This window comes from Eucalyptus grandis, chromosome 7, assembly GCF_016545825.1.
Source record: "Eucalyptus grandis isolate ANBG69807.140 chromosome 7, ASM1654582v1, whole genome shotgun sequence".
NCBI lineage: Eukaryota > Viridiplantae > Streptophyta > Magnoliopsida > Myrtales > Myrtaceae > Eucalyptus > Eucalyptus grandis.
This window is the reverse complement of record NC_052618.1, coordinates 55750110-55774780: the sequence shown is the minus strand read 5'-3', so window position 1 is coordinate 55774780 and position 24671 is coordinate 55750110. Positions and strand designations below refer to the sequence as shown.

Here is a 24671-nt window from a genome sequence, read left to right as displayed (position 1 = left end):
CACTATAAAGCACACCATCCCAAACTAGTTGAATGGTGCAAACCTCATCTTTAACAGCTGTAGAGCACACTTCTCCTTCAACCATGTCTTGTTCTCTTCCTTTGTGCACTCTCTTGATTCTTTTCTCCCTCGTCTACTCTCCTGTTATCCTCTTTGTCAGTTCTCTTTCCTTCAATATAAGTAGCTTTGGCACAAATGGAGGCGACATACTACTCGAAGGAGCTGCGACAATTGTGTCTGAATCTGTTGTTCTCACCGAAGGCTCCCCAGCGCCATCATTAGAAGTAGGCCACATGCGGTATGCCGAACCCCTAGGTTTATGGGATTCTGCTACGGGGAAACATGCAGACTTCTCTACTCGTTTCTCTTTCACCATTGATACTATGAACTACCCTCTACGTGGTGATGGCATTGGCTTTTTTCTTGCTCCTGTTGACTTCTCAATCCCACCCAACTCCGCCGGTGGATACCTAGGACTCTTCAATTCTACCACATATCATGGTGGGTCTCAGTACCAAATTGTGGTCATTGAGTTCAATACTTCCTATATCGAGACCATACCAAATGATATTTCAACGGAGCACATAGCAATCGACATAAAATCAGTCCCGCCATGTCAACATGCAACATGGGATTTTGCAGCACACAGCAGCAAGGCAACTAATGTTATGGTGACCTATGATTCTACTAGCAAGAATCTTAGTGTATTCTGGTCATCTGATGACAAGCCGGTTTCTCCATATAACAAAGATTCCTCGATTTCTTGCCCAGTTGATCTTGCTGACATTCTTCCTGAATCAGTAATTATTGGATTCTCAGCTTCTACTGGCCAATATTCAGAGAAACACAGCATCAATTCATGGGAATTCAACTCAAGCCCGGACATTGTGCCTCACCGGTCCGCCAATCTGTCAAAAAACGGGGTAGAGGTGGATATGTCGAAAAAGGGGGTAAGTAAGATGTATAGGATTGTAACATTCATCACTTTTCCCGTAGCATGTCTGTTGCTGGTCATTTCAGCAGGTTCTTGCTTATTTATGATCAAGATGAGGAAAAATTTGAGTTTCGGTCTCTGACTCACACTGACAAAGAGATAGTAGCATTGCCACTGAAATTCTCTTATCGAGAGTTGCTTGTTACGACAAATGACTTTGCAAATGATCGAAGACTGGGCCAAGGAGGATCCAGCCAAGTTTACAGAGGATTTTTGAACCGTTTAGATCGCCAAGTCGCCGTCAAAAGAATCTTTGCAGAGTCCAGACATTCAAAGAAGCTTTTCACCAACGAAGTGAAGATACTAAGCCGCATGATACACCGAAATCTGGTGCAATTCCTTGGATGGTGCCAAGAAGAAGGTGAGTTTTTGCTTGTCTATGAATATATGCCTAATGGTAGCCTTGATAATCATCTCTTTGGAACACGAAAAAGTTTGCCATGGGATGTGAGGTACAAGATAGCTTTAGGGCTAGCATTAGCCCTCAACTATCTTCATGAAGATCTAGAGCAATGCGTTCTCCACAGAGATGTAAAAGCTGCTAATATATTACTCGACACGAACTTCAACACAAAGCTCGGAGACTTTGGTGTGGCTAAGCTCGTTGACCCTCAGTTCAGGACACGAACGACGGACGTGGTAGGGACATATGGTTACCTGGCGCCAGAATATTTGAGTGAAGGTAAGGTTACTAAAGAATCCGACATGTTCAGCTTCGGGGTTGTGGCTCTAGAAATCGCATGCGGTAGGAGGACCTATCAGGAAGGAGAATTTCACATTCCACTGCACAAGTGGGTTTGGCAGCTTTACCTTGCTGGAAACATTCTTGAAGCAGCGGACGAAACATTTGGTTCGAGTTTCGATAGGAAGGAAATGGAATGCTTGATGATGGTGGGACTATGGTGTGTGCATCCAGATCCCAAGATGAGGCCAAAAGCGGGACACGTTATAAGATTTCTTCAGCTAGAAGTCCCGGTGCCTGAGTTTCCACGTGACACCTATGAGGCCTCCCCTTCATATCAGCCATCGGCACTAAGAATAGAGTCTTCCTCTTCTATGCAAGAAATGAGTTCCTTTTCAGCTGGATAGATCATGGCTCCTAAAGCCATCCGGCAGCACATGTTGACTTTTGGAAAAATGAAACAAATGTTGTGACGGATTAGTTATGCTCAATCGACCCTTTCTTTGCTGTAATATATTGTCTAGCTGCTGATCATTTGGTTGATGTAGATGTCACAGAGACATCGGTACCGTTAAAGATGCCCACTTCTACAAAAGCTTGTATTGCATAACCTGTTTTTTCAAGGAATCATGCCAAAGAAGTACGCGCTTTGACTCTATTTCAGTTACAATTTGGAGATGCCTTGAGCCTTTACAGGGGCTAATTTAGTCAAAAGATTGGGTGGTTATAATAGGTAGAAACTTTCCAACAAAAAAATTATTTAATTTATGCACATAGGATGGTAGCAAAACAAGAGCACTAGAAGTGTGCCTGCAATTTAGAGCTAAACTAAGGGAAAAACACCATACTGGTGACAGATTGAAGGTTCTTTGACGAGTCATTGTTAAGAACTATCTCTCTCTTAACACTAAGTAGAACAGGCTATTCTGGAAATTAGCATTGCTGCATGACTTGGTTAATGTTACCTACAAAGTTCTCGTTTCTATTACCTTCAAATGCTTTGTATGAGGAACTTATCGCTAATTACAAACTTTCCTCTCTGAAAGAGAAAAACACCATACTCCACCAAATCTTTCCAGTCCCACCATAGCTTCGGCATCTTTAAGGAAATAATGGTCCGCCATAGAGGTTTCAACAGGTAAGTCAGCACCATCGAAATATTAACTTTTGTTCTGCTTCCTGAGATGAGTCAATTTGAGGGGAGCCAGTTCTAGCAAGAATCTATGACTGGACTGATATTGCAAGGACAAGTAAGCTTCGAGTTGTTTTTCACTGCTAGATTGCCATGTTTTCTCTCCATGCGAGCTCTTGCCTGATTATGGAGGGAAATAGATCTTGCTTAATACATGAAGTCAAGATCTGGCTGCATTATTTCTCTTGCCGCTTGTTAGATCAGTTCATATAATCTAGGAGCAAGTTCTTAAGATCTTTTACATTTATCTCTCATTCGAGTAGTTTAGTCATTATGGGGATAACACGATCAGAAAAGCTAATAGGAAGATGAGTTGCATGATCCACAATTGCAAGCCAACAATAAATAAATAAAAAAGCTGGAAAGTGGAAAGGCGCCCCAGACTCGAATTTGTATTAGCATGGATGGATGTCTTAGCATGTCAGGATGTATCCAACGCTGATTGAACTCGTCTTGGTTGATTCATGAGGCATCAGTTATAATCGAGTCGAGCAGCCAAAAGAACTTAAAAGATAGGCTCTTTATGTTTCCAGATAGTGAGGTTTGACCCAGACGCATGTAGTCAAAGCTTATTCACTACAAAATATACTTTTGCGCATTCTGTCCAAAAAGGTTCTCCTAGTGCTAAATTCAAGAACAAGCAGTAAACCTACGGTAAAAAAACTGCCTTCTGAAGAGGTTCTGTATTACATGAGAGACATAAACTTCAGGATTGTGAAAGGCTCCATCTTTGTGCTTAGAGACTAGTACAACAACCACGCATGATCAATAAAAATAAACTACCCATGACTATTCGACTGTGTTACCTGGTTCTGCAGAATTAACTCTCTACTACTTCGGCCGTTGCAACACTCATGATATACTCAATTTCTTCGGCAACTTCTTTCATGGAAGGACGGTTCTGCCTCCGTTCCTCCAAGCATCCCACGGCAAGAAACCCGAGCGCCTTCATGGTCTCCACATTGGCAGTGCTCGCCTGTTCCTTTAGCATTGGATCCACAACATCCATTATCCTCTCCTCCTCCACCATCCTCTGCACATAGACCGCCAGATTCACATCATCCGTCGCTCGATTGAAGTCTATCACCTTTTGAGATGTCAAGAGCTCCAACAACACTACTCCGAAGCTATATACGTCGCTCTTATCAGTCAACTGGTAGTTGCGATAGTACTCGGGGTCAAGATATCCGAGTGTACCTTGAGCACACGTCGATATGTGGCTCATATCAGTGTGAGCCAACCGAGATAACCCAAAATCCGAGACTTTGGCCTTCAACTTCTCATCCAGCAAAATGTTGCTAGACTTGACATCTCGGTGATATATCGGAGGAACTGCTGAGAAATGAAGGTAAGCAAGGCCCTCGGCCGTGTCATGTGCAATCTGGAGGCGACGAGTCCAGGACAATTTACCCTGTCCTTCACCACGGAGATGATCCAGTAGAGTACCATTCTCGATGTACTCATAAACCAAGAGCGGCTGCTCAAGCTCGACGCAACACCCGAGTAAACGAACAAGACTTCGGTGATTGACTTGGCACAGGATCTGAACCTCGTTCAGGACCTGATCAGTTCCTTTAGTGTTCCCGAGTTTCGCACACTTGATGGCGACAACAGTGCCATCATCTAGGATGCCTCGATAGACTTCGCCATATCCGCCGACACCGAGAAGCCGATCCTTGGAAAAGTTGGCCGTCGCCTTTTTTATTTCTTTCCCAATGAACAATTTGGCTGCTCTGCCGCCCCTGGCATTAAGGATATCCTCACGCTCCCTGGTGAGGCGTTCTCGAGCCTCTTGAATGCGCCGATGACGCCTATATAGCAACAGAGCAACGATGGCTCCAAGAAGGGCCACACCTATCCCAGACGTTAAACCTGCAACGAGTTCAAAGTTGTCAAACAGTGAATTGACGACTGCATTTGATCTCATAAGACAACAAAGCAAGATGCTTTCACGTAGCTCAAACTGTAATTGTCATCTTCACACAATCTAAGACCTACTGTGAAGGGAATTCAGCTAGATGCAAATTTTGACGATCAACAAATTAAACATGAAGTGTCCAAACATTCTATTCCTGAATAATCTTGTTAAATTGAGCTATCTTGGTTTCATCGACCATGATTTCCTTAGCCTGAATTTCAGTGGAATCAGAGCCATGCTTTTAAATTTTGAAATCAACTTATGATTTGTAAAGTAAAACCAAGTTTTCCAAACTGAAAAATTATGCTCTTCATTAAAATGAAATTATAATTGCAGAACACATCAGGAAAAAAAATATCAAGATGTCACAATTAGAATAGGAAGCAGGTACCTGCTATGAGAGCAGTCCTATCCGTTCCACAACCACCTGGATCTTGACATATCACTTCTGCACGCAAAAAAACAAGAAAATCCACTTCTTACTCATTTTTTGGAGCAATCGAATAATAATTGATTACCAATTAGGGTTTCCAAGAAGCAACATAAAATATAAATGTACATAAGATTTATGGTTACTCTTGCACCAAAAATAAAATATGGAAGAATAGAAGTGCCCAAAAAACACTTTAAAAAACTTACTCACAACACAAACTCCTTGGGTGGGGTCCCACGTGAGCCCGGGCTGGCAGAAGCACCTGCTGACCCCGCCCCCTGCCGGGTCGGCCCGGCACGTGGCATTCCCGTCGCAGTCCGACTGGGCCCCGCAGACGGGCTCTGGCGGCAGCACCCACTGGATCTCCATCCCGGGCTTGGGCCAGAGGTTCACGGGCTCGCTCGGGTCCAGGTTGACGAAGCTCGTGTAAGCCCGGCAGCCCGCGTCCCTGACCCGGATCGAGTAGGACGTCGTCGACCCGCCCGCCCGGAAAGTGCAGCAGATCGCCGCCGCCCCGCACGCCGCCGCGCCGGCCGTTCCGTTCACGTAGGTGTGGCAGAGGCTCGCCGACGAGCAGTTCAGCGGCGAGTTGAGCAGCGTGGAGTTGCAGTTGAGGTAGAGGATGGTGTTGCTGCTGGTGACGTTGAAGGGCAAGGAGGAGTTGAGCTGGACGCCCTGGTGGACGAGGTCGGAGGTGACGCAGGTGTTGGCGAGCAGGCTCGCGGGCTGGACCACGAGCCGCTGGTTCTCCGGGTCGACGGAGGTGATCGGGTAAGAGTTGTTGAGGGTGTCGAAGAGGAGGGTCCCGCCGGCGTCGCACTGGACCTTGTAGGACTGGTCGCCGCACGTGGGGGACGTGCTCAGCGGATAGGGGACCGGGTTGGAGCCGCAGTCCGGGCACCGCGTGGCGGCGGAGGACAGGGCAGCAGCGGCAGCGCCGCCGCGAGGAGGAGGAGGGCAGCGGCGGGGTGGCGGTGGCGGTGGCGGTGGGCATCGTGGGAGGGAAGGGGATGATTACTATGGTGTGAATGAAGGGTTTTGTACAATTGTGAATTGGGTTGATGCAGCGTGAAGGATTTAGTACAAAAATGGTGGTGGCGGGAGGGGGGGTTGATCGTCAACGTTTGTGAACAAGAGATGATCTCATGGGAACTGTCAAGTTTTGACCTTTGGCCTGAGGGAATTAAAAAAAGTAAAAAAGAAAAAGAGGGAAAGTAGTTCCGACTTCGTGCATCGGTTGAGGCGTTTTTGGGTCAAATTCGGGGCTCTTCGGCTTCGGGCACTTGGCTTCGATATTAATTTGTTTTTCCTAAAAACCAAAGTCAATGAAAACTAAATGAAACAATTTTGATGGACAGAGATCTTTAATACGAAGATACGTCACTTGGGAGGGAGGGAGGCAGTCCGACCATGGATAAGATTTGTAATCACAAGGTTGGAGACTGCGAAAAATGCCATTATAATTCTAGAAGAGTTGGCGAGCTGAAAAGTCTTGTTAGGATATAATACCCCATGTTGTGTGCTCTTTGATATTTTTAATGGATACTCTCCATTGGAAAGGAAAAAGGGGGGCATCTAGAATCGCCAGCAGATGATGAAGTTGCGTCTCCAGGCAGTAGTGGTGGTAGGCCCAGACCATGTGTTTTCGGCTAACCATTGACTTCGAAGGAAGTTGGTTTTGATTCTTCCTGCCAAACATTTCAGAATGTCCAACCTGAAACATTCTGCCCATGATCGACGATGTGGGTGAGCCGGCACCTTGAATCATTTAGGTTCAATCCGTATGTTTATTCACGGGTTGAATGGCACCACATAGTGGGAAATAATCCTGACCCCCATGATTGCTCTCAATTGCTCGTCCAGCTGCTTGATGGTTGTGACGTCCAACTCGTCAAAAATCCATCCGGATCAAACCGAACCAACATAGCCAGTCTTTTGCTTGACAGGCTAAAAGGTAAAAAGAAAATGGAGATGCAACAGTAAACTTGCCGAATGAGAAGGTACAGCAACCAATCCTCGTGAATCCTCAGCATGCAAATGGAACCTCTCATGGAATTTGCGAGTCCATAGGGCACTGAGTCATCGATTAGTATATAAGCAACCATTGACAACTAGCCAAGCAGGAAGAGATGGATCAGATTCAGAGGCAGAAGAGGGGTGGAGTGAGCAGGTTTCAGATGCCACTCCATTACCCCAAATACACCAGCCAGGACTACAGGGACATGCCTGAGTGGAAGCTTGATTGCCTTCTTGCTGAGTATGGCCTGCCCATCACAGGTGACTTGAGCTACAAGAGAGACTTCGCCATGGGCGCTTTCCTTTGGCCCGACTGTCACCAGGACCCGAGGCCTTCCTCTCGAGGCTGTGCTCAAGAACACTTCTCTTCGCAAGAAAGTCAAGTAATTTCGTGATTTTATCTCTAGGACTTCTGAGATTAGTCTCATTCTGTCCTGCCCTCTCTCTTCCTTAGCTCGAATAGGTCTACAGTCCTGTGCTCGCATGATGTAATTTACTCTTCCAAACAGATGGAGTAAATAACTAACCAGCCGAGAGATACCTGAATGACTTGCAAATCAACATTATATGAATCCTGGATATGATCATTGATGAAGATATTGCACTAAGTGTATATAAAAATGCTGGGGGTTAAACATTTACAATCATGCACCATTCTACAACGACATAAAGGTTAGGTTAAGTTTGTTACAACAACACAGATTTGAATAAAGAATCCACTTAGGCTGCAAGATTGTTGGTTTCCATCCTCTGTAAGGACTGCTTAAGGAAGGAGGCAGATAATGATCCCCTTCATTAAAACCTCAAGATAAATAACACTCTTCACTAGTTAATTGCATTAAGAAGAGAGAGAAAGCAGAATAGAGCCATTAAATTCAATAAAAGGTATGTTGAACATACATGTGTTTTTCACAATGAACCATACATAATGTCCAGCTTAAAATCAATGATCAAAGCAATCAACTCCAATGGCAGGAACCAATAAATCTTGTCCTCGAGCAGAGTCTTCAAAGCTCTCTTTTTTATAGAACTCAAGCTGTTAAGGCAACGATACAAGCACATCCAAGATTCAGAATTCACACTCAGTACAAGGGTGCCATTAACTAACCCTCATCCATATTTCCCTCTCTGAAATCTGTATGATTCTCTGAGCTGGTCTACAGGCTCAACGATGTCAAGCATTAAAAGGAGTGCACCGAAGAGAACCGCCATCTGCAAGATGGTACCAGTTTTTAAAAAACAGCTTCCAATTAAACCTCCCCAAAAGCCTAGAGTTAACAAGTTGCCATTAAAGACCAAACAAACTTAAATTTCTGCGACGGATCTCATGGTTAATTTGCAGTTGATAAGGAATGATGAAGTAACAATAACATACTTCCTATGTCACCTAAATAGAATTTTTATGCATCAATGCTAGAATAAGATATCGAGAGTCAAAAAGACTAGATATCCTAGAAAGACCAAGAGGATTGAACTAATTACATGTTCAGGCAACTAATTCATTCTAAATTCCGCCTCTTCACACGCCTTCCATCTATATCCCCATGTTCAGCTCCAGTCACAACTGGCACCGTATCTAGTCCGTAAATGCTGCTGGTGCCTCTCTTCTTATTTGAAAATCGGTCAGAAGAATCATCCACCGTTACAAAAGCCTTGAGCAGTTCAGACAACAAGGAAGGGCAGCTCTCCTCCAAGTGCCTGAAGCCTTCTGACTGCATTACCACTGCAAAATTGAAAAAGATTCTCCCACATCAAATCCATTATTAAGGGCACACTTGGAAGAGTAGCTGAATCCCAGATTATCACTAGTAAAGAAAAGGCAGGCATAGGGAAATAATCAAGGGTTAACCAGTAGGCAGCTACAACAAGAAGACATACATCAGATATAAAAAATAGCCAGAAACCAATAAGATAAACAAGTGTTTCGGACAGCAAGGGAAGGAAGAAGGGATGAAGGAGGGGAAGAGTGCCATATATGATGAAGGGTACTGCAAATCAACCACAACAATCAGCAAACGTTTTCATAGAGAAACAACTGAACAGATTTAGCATGTTCAAAGACCTCTAAATGTGTCAAATCAAATATTGTGAGGAACAAACTTTGAAATACTTTTGCAGCCTAACCAAAGTTTTTCCTTTTTTTTTTTTTTTTTTGGGGTTATTGTCAAAGCACAAAAGTGTAATTAACCAGAAAAAAAAAAAAGTGCAACAGTTTTTTTAAGACAAACCCGCCAAGTTTGTTGGATGCGCAGCAAATTTTAGACACATTGCCTTCAGCTGTCCAAACTGGTGCTGCTCTGCTAGGGCAAGTGTTGTAGCCACTGTATCAGCAGTAATCTCCTCACATAATTTCGACTCACATAATAATTTCAATCGTTCTAGATTGTAGCGGTCGGCAGCAGCTAACAGATGCTGCACTACGTTAGTCAATGTACCAGAAGAGGATGAGCCCGTGATTTCACGTAGATCAGGCATTTCGTCCATGTAAATGAACAGGAGCATTGCCTGCAGAAGAAAATCAAAGAAACATTGCCAAATGGAGTCAGACGTGGTGGTTTACACACTAGCACAATCAGCGCCGAATTTACAGCAGCAATGGGGAAAGAAAGACATTGAGAATCATGCACTGCCAGTTTGCCAATATCAACATTATAAAGTTTCTAGTATATAAGAAGCTCACACCGGTCCAACAAAAACTTAATATCTTACCTTAAAAATTGAGGGATCCACATCCTCCACGACAACTTTCTCTATATTGCAATCACCAACAAGACCAAAAAATTGGGCTCGAAAGACCGGAGAACGAGCAGCGAGGATCAGTTTATGAGCTCTAAAGGTTTCGTCACCAACAACAAATGCTATGTCGCAGCCAACTTCAGAATCTAACAGGGCCTTCAGACACTGGCCCATGTCGGACGGCGGAATAGGAATTCGGTACTGTTTGGGGCCCTCGGTATGGGTTCTCACAACCCCGACAGTACAGTGCATCACAAGGCAATCGTCCTTGATGTAATCAGAAGTCTCTAAAGCAACTCTTTTCAAGAAACGCTTGTAACCCCTGAAATAGTGCAACTCGCAGACATGAGAAATGGACTCTGACATTTATAAAAGCTATTGATGCTGGTGAACTCGAAACCATTCACTGTTCGATAAAAACATAGGGGACAAAACATAACGAGACTAACACGCTGGATGATACACAAAGCCATAAGCATCTCTGGAGATGACATACCCGATTCAATTGATGATTTTCTAGAAACTGAACGCCACGAAAAATCACGTGAATGCGGGAAGAAGTCGTAATTCGGACCCAATTCACCTCCGACATATCCGATTAAGACCTAAATCTCGACATTTCAACACCCGAAGAATTGAAGCGGGACATCAATAGCAGCAATCGCAGCCCTACCGAAAAGCATCAGGCGTGCCCCACTCTCCAAATTCAAACAATCGAAATCGAATGCCCACGCGCTTACCACATGCTGCCGCGGTACTTGAGCGTGTAAGGCCCGCTCTGGAGCGCGCGGTCGAAGTGGCTGTGGACCTTGTGCTTCCCCTTCCCGCTCTGGTCGACCAGGGTCAGCTCGAACAGCGCCCTGACGTCGGAGCCGTCGCTGGCCAGGGCTATGAACACGGACACGTACGTCGTGCTGTCCTCGGGGTTCTTCCCGTCGGGGTAGAAGTAGATGGCCCAGTCGTAGCCCCCGACGGTGAACACGTCGCTGGCGATGAACTTCCCGGCCCCCATCCCCTTGGCCAGCGAGTAGCCGCTGATCGTGAACGTGTGCGACCCGTTCACCGTCCGGCTGATCGACGTCGAGCCGCACTCCCCCCCGCCGTCGCCGCCGCCGATCGGAGCGCACATCGCTTTGCGCTGCATCCGGCGGCCGGGGGGGTTTAGGGTTCACGATCGGAGATCGGGAGGCGGAGGTCGGAGGAGAGGGAGGAGGATTCAGAGGTGCGCGCGGGATTTCGAGGTTCCGGCAGGTGAATCATTCGATCGCCGCCTGGATTCTCTCAGCTGCATCGCCATGACGGGGAGGAGGAGTTTTATAAAAAAAAATCTCTCGTTTTCGAAATGATTTTTCGATTTTTCTTTCGAGTTTCGGGATTTTCCTTTCTCTCGGTATATATTTTTTTACTGCGCATGCCAGCGTAAATCAGCCTTACTTTCGCTTTGTGAACGTGAGCGACACGGTGTATTTTTTATTTTGAGTTGACTTGGTGATCCGCGGCGCTTTCTTTGGAAATGGAGAAATAAAATCTGGAGAAGCATCAAAAGAAAAAATTCTTTTAACTTAGTGCATTAAAGGGGTATTTGGATTTTGAATTTTTCAATTATACTAATTCAGTCCTAAATTTTTTCACATTTCATCAATTTAGAGTAAAAATCACTAACGTGAATACTAACGATCATACTTAACATTTGGCGGTTCGCTGTCTATTAGCCTGTTGTCCTGCCGCTGGCCACCTCCTTTGCCCTATGCGCTTATCGATACACCCCTATCCTCGTGTCCTTGCAAGGTTTGTGCTTCATTTGGCGTCATGCCCTGGTTACTCTTCTGAAGGAGGCTGTGTTCTGTTCTTATCCCGGGAGACCCCTTTCTCTCGCTCGTTTGCTGCTGGGCCTTCCTTTCTCCGCAGTTTGGCTGGCTGACCTCTGTTCTTCAGTGTGTCGGTTTCTCTTTTTGGGATGTATTCCTTCTTTCCCTTTGGCCGCAATGTTTGGCCTTTCTTCTCTGCTTTTGTTCTCGCCGCTTTGTTCTTGGCGTTTGTCTATGCTGCTTGTTTCTTCCTCTTTGCAGCTCTTCCCGTCTCCCATCCATTCATCTTGACGCCTGTGTCTAGTTGAGTGTATGTTCTCTTGGAGTCGGTTGTGTTCTTTATGCTTTTGTATAGCTCCTTGGTTCAAAAGTTATATTACATCTTACCTATTACCAAAAAAAAAAAAAAAAACAATCACACTTAACATGAGTTACACTAATGTTGCATTTTTATAATTTTTAATTTTTTTTAAATTTTCTAATAATTTATTTTTATTTTTTATCTTATTTTCTTTACCTTTTTTTTTCATTTTTTTTTTTTTTTTTGAATTGAGGGTCGATGACCCTCACCAACATCAGGCAAGAGTGGTGTGAGCCCTTACTATGGCTGATAAGGGCCTAGGGCAAGGGTCTTGACACCTTCATAAGCCAAAATGAGGGCGTAGGTGCGAGCTAGGTGAGGGCGTCTCAACCCTCAATGACCAAAAAAAACAAGTTAAATAAAAGAAAACCACAAGAATGATGAAAAGAATTCAAGTCAACATTAACCATGTCATGTAAGATGCTAATTTTAGTGTCAATCGCACTTTAGAGTTTACATTCTATTTTATGTAGATTTGATTTTACATTATCTTTCATTTTTTATTTATTTTTATGGAAAACATGGGCTGTTCTTTTTCTTTTTCTTTTTTGTTAACAACACAATAAATTATGTTACCAACTTCTTTTCTCACTCTAATCCTCACTCTTGGTCACTTCCAACCTTGTCACTCTCACTCTCGGTCATCTTCAGCCTCAAACATCATCACTCGTTTTCAAGTCTCACGCTTCTTATGAAATTAGGACATTTTGACCGAAACAGATGGGTCCATAGATCCAATAAGTAATTCCGGTTCTAGGGTGGGAACCGTCCACCCTAACATCGATCATTCCTAATTCGTGTCATGGTAGGCAAATTTAAAGCTTTTGGTGACAAAAAAGAAATTGGAGTTTGTTTTGAGATTTCTAACCCTTCATGAAATATCCTGATTTGCTAGAAGGCTATCGGGGTAATCTACTGCCCTCTTTACTCCCTCGCTCGAGCGTATAGCGATAACAAATAAAACTTGCATAGTTGTTTGGTTAACCACTCTGTCTTTCAATGACTGAGATCATTGTAAGTATAGGTACATTAATTATTTTGAAACATTTCCATATTTATATCCATACAAGGAGGTCAACCGCTGAAAACCCATATAGTTTTACAATTAAATAAGAGGCTACGTGATAGGGATTTGAAAAAAAAAAAAAAGACATAGAATCGTTCTTTTTTAGTCTAGCAATCCCACTGACGAGTTGATTAATTGCTATGACGCATTGCCATACGTCGAAGAATGGCATCTCAAATTGAAATCTTCCTCGAGAATGTACGTGTTCATGCATCGTTACAAGACAGACAGAAAAAATCAGACTAATAGATCGATTAAAAGAACAGAGAACTAGAAAAAAACCAGGTAAATCCAAAAGGAATTGATTTGTTTGATTTGTGTTAACCCTCTTTTTGAGTTTAATACGTTTTCACTCTTACTCATCAAAACCAGAAATTTGACACGACCGGCGTTGGATTCGTCGCGCCGATGCGTTTCCCATCAATTATCCGACAGCGCACACACGAGCGGGAAGGCGAGCGCCCGCTTCTCGTCCCATCCTGTCCCGGATCCCTTCACGGAAGCCGCCTCGAAGCAAGAACTCATGCCATCAACAAAAGAAAAGGAAAGAAAAGAAAAGAACAGCATCAACAATTTTTACCGTTTTAAAGATTTGCCCTCTCTAGTGATTGCACCTCTCTCATGGGGTGAAAAAGAAAAACAGTGTTATGAATAATCAAAGAATACAAAATTCTCTGCCTTTTATATACGACGATTTCCCCTGTTCTGGCCTTCACCCGACGACGCTGCTGCGGTTGTTCGTCCCCGGATGGATGGTCGGCCGGCAAACTCATCGAGTGCGCTGCTTGCTGGCAGCCAAGAGCAGCTCCGACAGCACCAGAGGGCAGCTCCCCTCCAGGAGCTTGAAGCCGTCCGACTCCATCACCGCTGTGAAATTTCAGAAGATTCGAAACAATCTACTCGATCAGTAAGGGGCGCGCTGGGTAGATGGTGGTTTAATTAGGAAAAGAACTTCGCCGCCTCATGTCTATGCAGGCTCACCTCCCAAGTTTGCCGGGTTCGCAGCGAATTTCAGGCACATTGCCTTCAGCTTGTGGAGCCGGTAGTGATCAGCCAGCGCGAGTGTAGTCGCCACCATGTCGATGGTGATCTGCTCGCCCAACTTCGACTCACATAGCAGTCTCAATCGATCAAGACAGTAGCGGTCGGCGAAAGCCGCCAGATGCAGCACCACACTGGTGGATGCAGAACGATTGGGCGAGCCCGCGATCTCTTTGATGTTGGGAAACTCATCGGTGTAGATGAAATCCAGCATTGCCTGCGAGAAGTTCGTCTTGCTAGCTCAAGAAAAGCTTGATATCCTCACCAATAACAGTTTGAGCAAGGACGATAGTTACCTTGAAAATCGAAGGATCCACGTCCTCCACGACGATTTTCTCCACGTTCCGGTCGCCAATAGGACCGAAAAACTGGGCTTTGAATACCGGAGACCGAGCGGCGAGAATCAATTTGTGGGCCTTGAAGATTTCGTCGCCGACTTCGAAGTTTATGTCAGTACCCAATCCAGAGTCCAACAGGGCCTTCAAATCCCCACCCATGTCCGACGGCGGAACGGCGATGCTGTAAAGTCTCAGCCCCTCGAGCCGTGCCTTCACGACTCCAATGGTGCAGTGCAGGATAAGGCAGTTGTCCTTGATGTATCGCGATGCCTCAGGATGATCTCTCTTCAAGAACCGATGCCATCCCCTGCAACAGCACGAAATCGAAGAAAGCATGGCAATAGGGATCTACTCGAAAGCATCGAACGCGACCCAACTCTCAAGATAAGCAACCGAATGCGATCAAATGCGTACCACATGTATCCGCGCATGAGCGTGATCGGGCCGTGCACAAGGGAGTGATCGAAGTGGGTGAAGACCAGGTGGTTGCCGTTCCCGCTCTGGTCCTCCAGCCTGAGCATGAACAGCGCCCTCACGTCCGAGGCCTCGCTCTGCAGCGCGAAGTATGCCGATGAGTAGTCGCTGTCCGTGGGGACCCTGCCGCGGGGGAAGAAATAGAAGACCCACTCGTGGCCGCCGGCGGGGAACGCCCGGCTGCACAAGAACTGGCCCACCGACAGAGACTGGGCCCCCGAGAAGTTGGGGATCACGAACGTGCAGGAGCCGTTCGCGGCGTCGAAGACCACTCTGGAGTCGTACTCCTCGTCTCTGGGCGTCATGGGGGGAAGCGACGGCGGGGTCCCGGCCGGTTCTTGGTGGCGGCTGATCGGCTCGGCCTCGAAGGTCGGGTTTTGGGGGAGGAATTCGGGGAGGAACCGGAGGGGATCTTGGAGATGGGCGGAGAAAGATTGCAGGGATTTCCGGGTCGATAGGGTTTCGGGTTCTTCGCCGGCGATGAACAGGCAGAGGACACATTTGGGAGACGGCCGTCGGCGGGTGTTTGCAAGCGTGTGTTCCGCAGGAGAAAAGCAATTTATCAAAGTCCATGATTGGAAGAAGAGAAAAATATTTAAAAATAAACCCACGATTACTGCGCTTCTCTTGGTTGTTACGTATTTTTTTTCCTTTTTGTATATCCCTTATAATTGAATTGAAATGATTTTCGTTTTTTTTTATTTTTTTTATTCTTCTATTTTTAGTGCTGAAAAAATCTATAATTTATTTAATTCCGAATACTTCAAATCGTTCAAATCACATAAATGTCCACGTGCGAAATCGCATTATAAAATATAATTGAATCTTGGATTCTGGGGATCTCATTGATGTACTTTTGGTATAAAAAGATAGGAAAGACCACCAAAAACTCAAACTTTGCCTTAAGTAGCATTCTACCCCAAACTTTTTTTGTGACCGAAAACAGCAAAGCTTTCTTTGACACATTTACTTCATTAAGGGCATTTTCGTCTTATCCTTTATGTTTTTCTTTTATTTATTTTATTTATTTTTCTTCTTCTCTCTCCGCCGCCCCGAGGCGAAGACGCGCCCGCGACCGCTACCCTCGCCGGACGCCGGCGAGGGTCGCCCGCCACGAGGCCGACGCCGCGCGGGTGACCTCGCCGACGCGGGCGGGCGGCCCTCGTCGGCGTCGGGCGAGGCCTCCCGGCGAGGGTCGCCTCGCCAGGGCCGCCGGCGGGGTGCCCTCGCTCGACGCGAGGCCCTCATCGGCGTCGGGCGGTCGCCCGCTGGCCGACGCCGATGAGGGTGACCTCGCCGACACGGGCGGGCGGCCCTCGTCGGCGTCGGCGAGGGCCTCCCGGAGGGTCGCCCTCCTGGGCCGACGCCGGCGAGGGGTGCCCTCGCTCGACGTAGGCCCTCATCGGCGTCGGGCGAGGAGGCCCTCGCGGCGTCGGCAAGGGTGCCCTCGCCCGGATGGCGGCGTGCAGCGGGAGGCCCTCGCCGACGCCGACGAGGCCGACCTCGCGACGGCAGCGGCGGGCAACCCTCGCCCGACGCCGGCGAGGCCTCCCTCGCGGACGCCGGCCTTCCTCCGCCGGAGCCGAGGCGGAGGGAAGAAAGAAGAAAAAGAAAAAAGAAAAAGAAAGAAAAAAAATTTAAAAAGTAAAAGACAAAATATCCCTATAATTTAGGGTAAATATGTCACAAAAATGAAAGTTCGGGGTTTTTGTGTCACAAATGAAAGTTCAGGGGTAAATGTCCACAGTTAGCAAACTTCGGTTTTCATGTCAGAAAAAAAGTTTGGGGTAAATTTGTCACTTTTGGTAAAGTTTAGGGTTTTTGGTGGTTTTTTCCAAAAAAGATATACAAATTTACCGTTCGATTATGGACATTGGGAAGAATTTAATTAGAAAACTAATTATCTGGAAACACATGTTACTTATTGGCGACCAATGTGTAAAGAGAAATGGTAATACACGAGTGGTGGATTTAATAACCATTATTATTTATAGAAAGAAAGGCGAAATTACATTTAAACTTTGTAGAAAAACGTGTCTTACGTGTAGTTACGAGATAAAGTAAATGAAATCGAGTTGAAAAATTGATTATAAAGAAAAGAAAATTAAAGGCCAGAGATCTCCAAAGAAAGAGTTGTTTATCTCTTAGTTCAAAACCTTTTCGAAATTTAGTACACATTTACTCTTACTCGTAATAAAGAAATTCGATGGTAACGTCATTCAATCAGGGATCCTTGCAAAGTACACTGCCCATGCCAATACGATGAGATACATGCACAGTGTAGGGGTGATTGGGTTTAGGATGGGTATGGTCCAGACCTAAATCATACATCTGATCCTGTTATAACCGGCTCCTCTTTTCTAGATTATATACTCGATTCTATTTATATTGGACCCTATACCCGAATTATCCTATTTTTTCAATCTCGCTCTAGGGTCAATCCTATTTCTCACTGAAATTTGTTTTGCAACCACTCGACATTCTATATGGCTTTGAATTTTACATTAATACGCGAGAAAACAACACAATATTCCTAATTTTGTATTGAAACATTGACATGAATTTTTTGACTAAACGAAAAAGTAAGAATCAAGGCTAATTATCATAAATAAAATCATAAAGCAAACAAAAATCATAACATTGCATAAACACTAGCAACAAACATGGGTCTAAAATTAGTCTTATTCTATAACTATCACATGAAACTGTTCATTTATCTAAAACGGTTAACAAATCTCTACTACAAGCATAAATCCTCATCCAAAAGTGAAATTAGCATAACTCTTCCTCCAAAAGAGAAATTAGGCAAGTCAATCCACATGGTATATAGAAATTTTGAGGCAACGAATGCCATCCGTCAGTCAGACGGTGCAAGAGGGATCCATCAAAGAATGATGAAGGAGGAGCGTCATGCATATCTAAAAGAGCCAAAAGATAAAAATGTCATGTGACTGCAAGAATAAGAATAAAAAGAATGGAAAAAGTAGGGTTCTAAACATCTACTTGCAGAATCGATTTCAAAACTAGTCCAAGAACCGATTCCTAGACCGGTTCAAACCGATTCCAAATTTTGGAACTAAGTTCCGGTCAGTTTCAACGAGAATTGATTTCTGTCCCTATTTTCCAGATGGACTAATCCATTTCATCTGGCTTGATTGCACATCCCTAGTACGGCGTACGAGCGTCCCCTGTTTGCGGTCCCCGTTTCTCCACGCAACCACGCTCCCTTACGTGTCCGAATTTGACACTACTATCACCGACCCAATTTGCGAGCCTAAACACCCCCTTTAGCGACCTGGCTTCCGACTAACACTGGTTCTTCACGTTAATATATAATACCCCTACCACCAAAGGGGGAAAAACAAAGAAACAGCATCGACAGCTTTTACGTTTCAGATTTGCTCTCTCCAGTGAGTCAACATACCTAATAGAGGTCAGATCTGCTACAAAACCCAAAACTGTACCAATTCATATCAAAATTGTCACATCTATGCACAAACATCTCTATGCAGAGATGAGATTAGCTATTTTCTTCTTCAACTTCTCTTATCTTTCAGGGGTGGAAAAACAGTGTCATGAATTATCGAATCATACAAAATTTATCCACCTTCTCTTTCAGCTACTGTTTCGGCGCCGGCCTTTGCCCAACCATGCTGCTGTTCTTCTGCGGAATGGTCGGTAGATTCATAGAGAGTGCAGACAGTCGAGAGAAGCTCCGACGATAGCAAAGGGCAGTGACTCTCCAGGTGCTCGAAGCTTTCCTACTTCGCCATTGCTGTGGTATTTTAAAAGATTCAGAAAATCAGCTCGATTGGTAAGGGCGAGCTTTTGGTACACTCTGGTTTTTCTAGGAAAGAACTTGGCCGCTGCATTTCTACAGAGGCTCGCCTCCCAAGTTTGCCAGGTTTGCAGCGAACTTCAAGCGTATCGACTCCAACTTGTGGAACCGGTGCTGGTCGGCCAGCACGACTATTGTCGCCGCCGTTTCAGGGGGAGATCTGCTTGCCCAGCTTTGACTCGGATGGTAATCTCCAGATGAATATCAAACGCGGGCCACATGTTTCCCCGGTTCATGAGCGTGCGCGGGCCCTTCGCAGGGGTTTGGATCAAAATGGGGGTAGATCGGGTGGTTCTCGTTTCCGCTCCGGTCCTCCAGCCTGAGCTCCAACAATGCCCTCACGCACGCCCAAGGCCTCGCTCATCAGCGCGACGAAGGGCGACAAGTACTTGCTATCTTTCGTGTTCTTGCCGCACGGGTAGAAGCAGACGGCCCAGTCGTGGCCGCCGCCGGCGAACACCTCGCGGGTCATCGTGTCAGGCGGTCATTGGTCGGTTCTTGGTGGCGGGTGATCGTCGGAGGTTTCAAGATCGGATTTCGTAGAAGAATTTGAGGGGGTTGAGAGGGTTGGGGAGAGGCCAGTGTGATTTCAACGGTCGTCGAGGGTGCGACCGTGTGCTCTACACGAGTAAAACATTCATGATATGGATTCTTTTATTGATTGAATTGAAATCACTTTTCAATTTTTAGGTTTTCTTATTCTTCTATTTTCGGTGCTGGAGACTTTTAGATTTCATTTAATACTACCTCACATCTTTTCATAAGTCGTAATTTTGTACATGCAAATTTCATTTGAGATCACATTATAATGAAAATGAAATCTTTGCTTAGGGGATTTTTATTGGGTCCTCCGTCATCATAAAGAATAATCTACTGTTGACCGACGTATTGAAGAATTCAATTATAAAATTAGTTCTCTGAAGACACGCGTTACTTAACCAAACGATGAAAGTTTTAAAGAAATTATCGCCCTGGTGATGGGCTTAATTGTTTTCATTGCTTTGGAAGGAAATGAAAATGACTTCTTGGTTTTGTAGAAAAGTGACGGTGAATGCATTTCACTCAAATAAAAAAATGAGCAAAGGTAATAGAAAAAGAAAATTGTCCGCCAATCAAAGATGATGGTTTTGGACTTGAGTAGGTCTTTAAAAAGCCTCAAGGGTCCTCCAAACAAGCGAGAGAACTGCCTTAAGGTGAGAGACCCTGCTTGACTGTGGCTCGTATTCCCTGCCAGCTCGAGAAGAAAATATCGAGTTGGCTGCAAGGGGAGTCAAGTGCCATGTCCCCAAGGCTTTGTATTGGGCGAGTCCAAGCAACCTGCCACCTTTCCTTAGGATGTGGATAGACGTTGGTAGACCTGGCTGGGGAGGCTAGACCTCCCTCGTGTCATGGTAGAGCCTACCTAAGTGAACCCGTAAACCTAGCTTAGGTAGGTAATGAAGCCATGGTACGCCCCGGTTTTAAAGGTTTAAAGGTGAACCTTTACTATCGTTGTCAATGACAAGGTTGCGAGGGAAAGCATAAGGAGGACAAGTGTTTCTCACTATTTAAATCGCACCATTTTCTCTTTCCAATAATAAAAGGGTCAAGCAAGTCGTATTTATACAACCGTATATCCATTCAAATATCATAATATACCTATTAAGTAATGCAAAAGAGGAACACCGAGACAAATGTGATTTTGCTCTAGAGTATACCCATCATGGATGAGGGCATTTTATATTCATTAATCTTAGGCAAGCAATTAAATGCACACTACTTAGGTTGCAACTTGCTCAGGAGGGATAAAAAAATGGGCATTGTTAAGAATACAAAAGTGACATTGCACATGCTATATATGCATCACAATGAGATTGAAATAGAGTTTTTTTATTTGGAAAATGAACGAAATAGAGTTTTTTATTTGGAAAAAAAAGGAAGCTCAATTTTTTCTATTCAAAATGGGTGTAACTAGCAATAGGTAATTTGATTTGCATGGTAAGCTAGAAATTGTGGCAAGCCTTCAATTGATTTGCTTTGGAGCGGAGTCATAATTGGATAAGAGAATCTTCTTTCCTTGGTGATTTTGGGAAAGCCGTCAAGTGCACCTTGTTTTGGTTGGATCTTGCAGGACCAAGTAGATCTCTGGCTTCAAACTTCAATTTAGGGAGCAAAATTTGCACATATGTATATATATAGATAGATAGATGGATAGATAGATAGATACATCAAAGTAAATGGAGCCAAAATGGAAGTAATTTTTGCCAACACAATACCAAAGAATGTTTTCTCTAGATATGAAGAAGTAGGATGTACTGCTTTTGGAAATCAATACACTTTTCTATAGTCAATTCTTAAGGTGGACCTGTATTTTATCATGATTGATGTAGTTTTATCAATAGTTGTAATCACAATACTCCGTCCCTATCTCTCTTCAGAGATGCATCACTTAAGATTAGCCAGCGCCACTATTGTTGCCAGCACATTGGCCATGATCTGATCACCCAACTTTAATTTGCAGAGTAGTCTCGATCGATCGAGACTATAGCAGTCGGTAGCGGCCACTAGATGCAGCACTACATCGGCATATGCAAAAGGAGAGATTAGACCCGCAATTTCACTAACGTCGGGAAACTTGTTGCTGTAGATGAATTCCAACATTGCCTGCAGAAAGTTGTTGAGCGCATAAGATGCTCACAATGCTAGTCCAAGAAAAGTTTTATATCCTCACCTATGCCAGTGTGAGCAAGGAGAAAAGTAGTTACCTCGAAAATATAAGGATCAACGTCCTCCACGACGAGTTTCTCTATGTCGCGGTTGCCAATAGGACCAAAAAGCTGGGCTCTAAATACTGGAGATCGAGTGGCAAGAATCTCTCTGTGGACTTTAAAAATTTTGTCGCCAACTAAGAAATTTATGTCGATTCCCAGTCCAAAAATCCAGCAAAGTCTTCAACCCAATGTTAAACAGTGGAATGGTGACTCTACAATGTCTCGGCCCCTCAACTCAACTTTGGCCTTCACGACTCCGACAATGCAGTGCAGGACGACGGTCATTCTTGATGTAGTGCGACACCTCAGGATCATCTCTCTTTAAGAACAGATGGTATCCCCTGCAATGGCACAGAATCACAAAACATGTCAATACGGATCTATTCAAAAGGATCGAGTGTGACCCAACTATCAATATAAACAATCAACTTCAATCAACCAGTGATCAATCATATGCATACCACATGTATCGTCTCAGTTCATGCCACAAGGGTAGAAGTAGATGGCCCAATCATAGCTGCCGGTGGCGAACACCTCGCTAGACATGAACCAGCCCACTCCCTGATAACAGACCTCCAAGGAGTTGGTGATAATGAATGTGTGGGAGCCGTTCACAGTCTCGAAGACCGTTTTGAAGTCGCACTCACTATGTCCGGCGGTCACAGGCAGAGGGGTGATGGTCAGATCTTGGTTGTGGGTGATCTCGAGAGACTTCAAGGGTGGAATATGAACCGGCCAAATCCCTGATAACAGGTCTCCAAAGGAGTTGGTGATAATGAACGTGTGGGACAGTCTCGAAGACCGTTCTGAAGTCGCACTCACTATGTCTGGCGGTTACGGGCGGAAGGGTGATGGTCAGATCTTGGTTGTAAGTGATCTCGAGAGACTTCAAGGGTGGAATATGAACCGGCCGACTCCCTGATAATAGACCTCCATGGAGTTGGTGATAATGAGCGTGTGGGAGCCATTCACATTCTCGAAGACTGTTTTGAAGTCGCACTCACTATGTCCGGCGGTCACGGGCGGAGGGGTGATGGTCAGATTTTGGTTATGGGTGATCTCGAGAGACTTCAAGGGTGGAATATGGAGAAGAATTTGTGCGTGGGGAACAAGAAATGGGGGTTGAGAGGGTTGGGGGTTTATATCATCAGAGATGAAAGGCCGAGGACTAATTTTGGAGGGCAAGTCTGATTTCAACCATCATCCCGTGAGTGCGTGCTGTGGGAGAAAAGGGAACGGGATAAAATATTTCCGGCATTTTTGCAAACAGGATAAAATATTCTCGTAATGGGAGAAAAAAATTTCAGGCAGGGGTTTGCAAATGGGACAAAATATTCTCATAATTGAACAGTAACAACATATATATTCTTTTATAAATCTACTATTTAATTGAATTAGAATGGCTTTTCGTTTTTCACTTTTTATTCTTCTAATTTTTAGTGCTGGAAATCTATATTTTATTTAATTCCGAACACCTCAAACCTTTCAAAACATATAATATTCTATATTGAAATTTCACGTGGAATCACCTTGTGAAGAAAATTGAATCTTTTTTATGAGATTTTTATGTCGATATACAAAAATAATTTACTTATGCACTGCTTGTTTGACGGTCGACATGTGGAAAAATTCAACCACAAAACTAACTCCCCGAAGACACATGCAACCTATTCATTGATGAATAAATTTAAAAGTCGTTACGCTGGCGATGGGCTTAGTCTTGAATCATGATCTTGCTTTCGGAAGGAAGCGGAGGCTACTTTCTGACTCCGTGGAAAAGCGAAGACGAATGCATCCCGATCAAATAAAAAAAGCAAAGATTATAGAGACGGGAAATTGTTTACCGACTGTCGACAACGACCAAAGACGGTGGCTATCGTCGTCGATGACCAGGACGTGAGAGGGAAAGGATCGGGAGGATGGGCATTTCTCTCTATTCAAATCTCACTACTTTTTTCTTTCTACGAATAAAAGGGTCGGGGTAGGTCCTATTTATACAATCGTGTACCCATACATATATCGGAATGTATCTAAAAGTACCATTTAAAAACAGAAAAGACAAATATGGTTGTGCTCTGGAGTACACTTATCGTGGATAAGGGCATTACATTCTCATCAATGGTTTTGGGCAAGCAATCTAATGGAAATTACTAAGGTCATAATTTGCTCAGACAAAAAAAAAAGGGAGTTGCTAAAAAAGTTTGATAGCGAGATCCCACATGCCATATATGCATGACAATTCATGGCACATAGTGAGTAAGTGAGATTAGAATAGTACTGAGGAGGATTTGTATTTTCTACTTCTAGAAATAAATATCGCTAGTACATTTATCTATAATGAGGCGGATCGATCTATGACGTAGTTTTTTTCAATATTTGTAATATAGTAACTTTCCAAGACTTATTTTTCAAAAAGACACCCTAAATCTCAAGAGAAACTCTACATCCCCTAAAGTTCTTTGGTCAAAGTCGATCCAATCACTCAAGCAGCACAAGCAGAAGCCCTTACCCTTTTTTGAAACCCTAACACAGTTAAATTCCCGAATGAGAGTTGAGTTTTCTAGTCAAACAGTTCCAAGTAGATATATGAGTTGAGATCAGAGTTCACGGGAAGTACTGCTTATCGCCCAAGCAATGATCTGTTAGCCCAATTTTAAGATATAGAAGTCGATAGAATTAGGAATTAAGATACTAAAGCCCACAAAAAAATATTCTCACAAAAAAAAAAAAAAATTGGTTGGCCTAGCCTCCTACAAGTCTGATAGAATTTACTTTGTTCTAAAACCTTTTTTTTTATGGACTTGGGCATTTCTACTCAATTGGCTATATGAATAACAATGTCCGTTTGACAAAAAATTTGCCTACTAATTTAGGAAATGTATAAAGTCCCTACTAATTTGCCTCAAAGCATGTTCATTACGGATAAGAGGACGTCCTTTCATTTAGTCATTTTGAGCAAGCAATGTCTTGCGCACATTATTTTGGTTGGGTCCTGGAAGATCCGGAAAAATGAGTAATTTTCGG

The 24671-nt window shown here is 44.2% G+C and overlaps 5 protein-coding genes across 5 annotated transcripts; 1 reads left to right on the top strand and 4 right to left on the bottom strand.

The window, feature by feature from the left end:
* The first annotated feature begins 83 nt into the window (after positions 1–83).
* On the top strand, positions 84–2299 carry LOC104454332 (L-type lectin-domain containing receptor kinase IX.1). Its single transcript, XM_039317954.1, has 2 exons — positions 84–961; positions 1024–2299. Exons 1-2 carry the CDS (start codon positions 84–86, stop codon positions 2081–2083), a joined length of 1938 nt encoding a protein of 645 aa, XP_039173888.1. The 3' UTR covers positions 2084–2299.
* Positions 2300–3427: 1128 nt separating this feature from the next.
* Positions 3428–6233, bottom strand: LOC104455878 (wall-associated receptor kinase-like 20; the record flags this gene model as incomplete). The annotated part of the gene is made up of 3 exons (XM_010070590.3): positions 3428–4740; positions 5178–5234; positions 5426–6233. Coding segments are annotated over 3 exons (1917 nt in total), but the record flags the coding sequence as incomplete, so codon positions are not given.
* Positions 6234–8086: 1853 nt separating this feature from the next.
* Positions 8087–11323, bottom strand: LOC104454329 (BTB/POZ and MATH domain-containing protein 3). Its single transcript, XM_010069144.3, has 5 exons — positions 10712–11323; positions 9945–10293; positions 9464–9740; positions 8718–8958; positions 8087–8447 (listed from the first exon to the last, which is right to left on the bottom strand). The coding sequence occupies exons 1-4, from the start codon at positions 11113–11115 to the stop codon at positions 8735–8737; spliced, it is 1254 nt and encodes a 417-aa protein (XP_010067446.2). The 5' UTR covers positions 11116–11323; the 3' UTR covers positions 8087–8447; positions 8718–8734.
* A 2436-nt stretch (positions 11324–13759) lies between these two features.
* On the bottom strand, positions 13760–15613 carry LOC104454327 (BTB/POZ and MATH domain-containing protein 3). The gene is made up of 4 exons (XM_010069143.3): positions 15000–15613; positions 14544–14892; positions 14188–14464; positions 13760–14073 (listed from the first exon to the last, which is right to left on the bottom strand). The coding sequence occupies exons 1-4, from the start codon at positions 15362–15364 to the stop codon at positions 13976–13978; spliced, it is 1089 nt and encodes a 362-aa protein (XP_010067445.2). The 5' UTR covers positions 15365–15613; the 3' UTR covers positions 13760–13975.
* Positions 15614–21321: 5708 nt separating this feature from the next.
* LOC120296234 (BTB/POZ and MATH domain-containing protein 3-like) lies at positions 21322–22113 on the bottom strand. Its single transcript, XM_039317953.1, has 4 exons — positions 22109–22113; positions 21909–21988; positions 21642–21781; positions 21322–21540 (listed from the first exon to the last, which is right to left on the bottom strand). Exons 1-4 carry the CDS (start codon positions 22111–22113, stop codon positions 21322–21324), a joined length of 444 nt encoding a protein of 147 aa, XP_039173887.1.
* Between the last annotated feature and the right edge of the window lie 2558 nt (positions 22114–24671).

Coding starts and splice junctions, on each gene's coding strand:
- LOC104454332 (XM_039317954.1), top strand. CDS start 84: ATGTCTTGTTCTCTTCCTTTGTGCACTCTCTTGATTCTTTTCTCCCTC. Junction 962..1,023: donor AAAAAGGGGGTAAGTAAGAT/GTATAGGATTGT, acceptor TCATTTCAGCAG/GTTCTTGCTTATTTATGATC.
- LOC104454329 (XM_010069144.3), bottom strand. CDS start 11,115: ATGCAGCGCAAAGCGATGTGCGCTCCGATCGGCGGCGGCGACGGCGGG. Junction 10,294..10,711: donor AAGTACCGCGGCAGCATGTG/GTAAGCGCGTGG, acceptor GCACTATTTCAG/GGGTTACAAGCGTTTCTTGA. Junction 9,741..9,944: donor TGGATCCCTCAATTTTTAAG/GTAAGATATTAA, acceptor TTTCTTCTGCAG/GCAATGCTCCTGTTCATTTA.
- LOC104454327 (XM_010069143.3), bottom strand. CDS start 15,364: ATGACGCCCAGAGACGAGGAGTACGACTCCAGAGTGGTCTTCGACGCC. Junction 14,893..14,999: donor CTCATGCGCGGATACATGTG/GTACGCATTTGA, acceptor GTGCTGTTGCAG/GGGATGGCATCGGTTCTTGA. Junction 14,074..14,187: donor GAACCCGGCAAACTTGGGAG/GTGAGCCTGCAT, acceptor GAAATTTCACAG/CGGTGATGGAGTCGGACGGC.
- LOC120296234 (XM_039317953.1), bottom strand. Junction 21,782..21,908: donor CCGTCGTCCTGCACTGCATT/GTCGGAGTCGTG, acceptor TAAATTTCTTAG/TTGGCGACAAAATTTTTAAA. Junction 21,541..21,641: donor TTGATCCTTATATTTTCGAG/GTAACTACTTTT, acceptor AACTTTCTGCAG/GCAATGTTGGAATTCATCTA.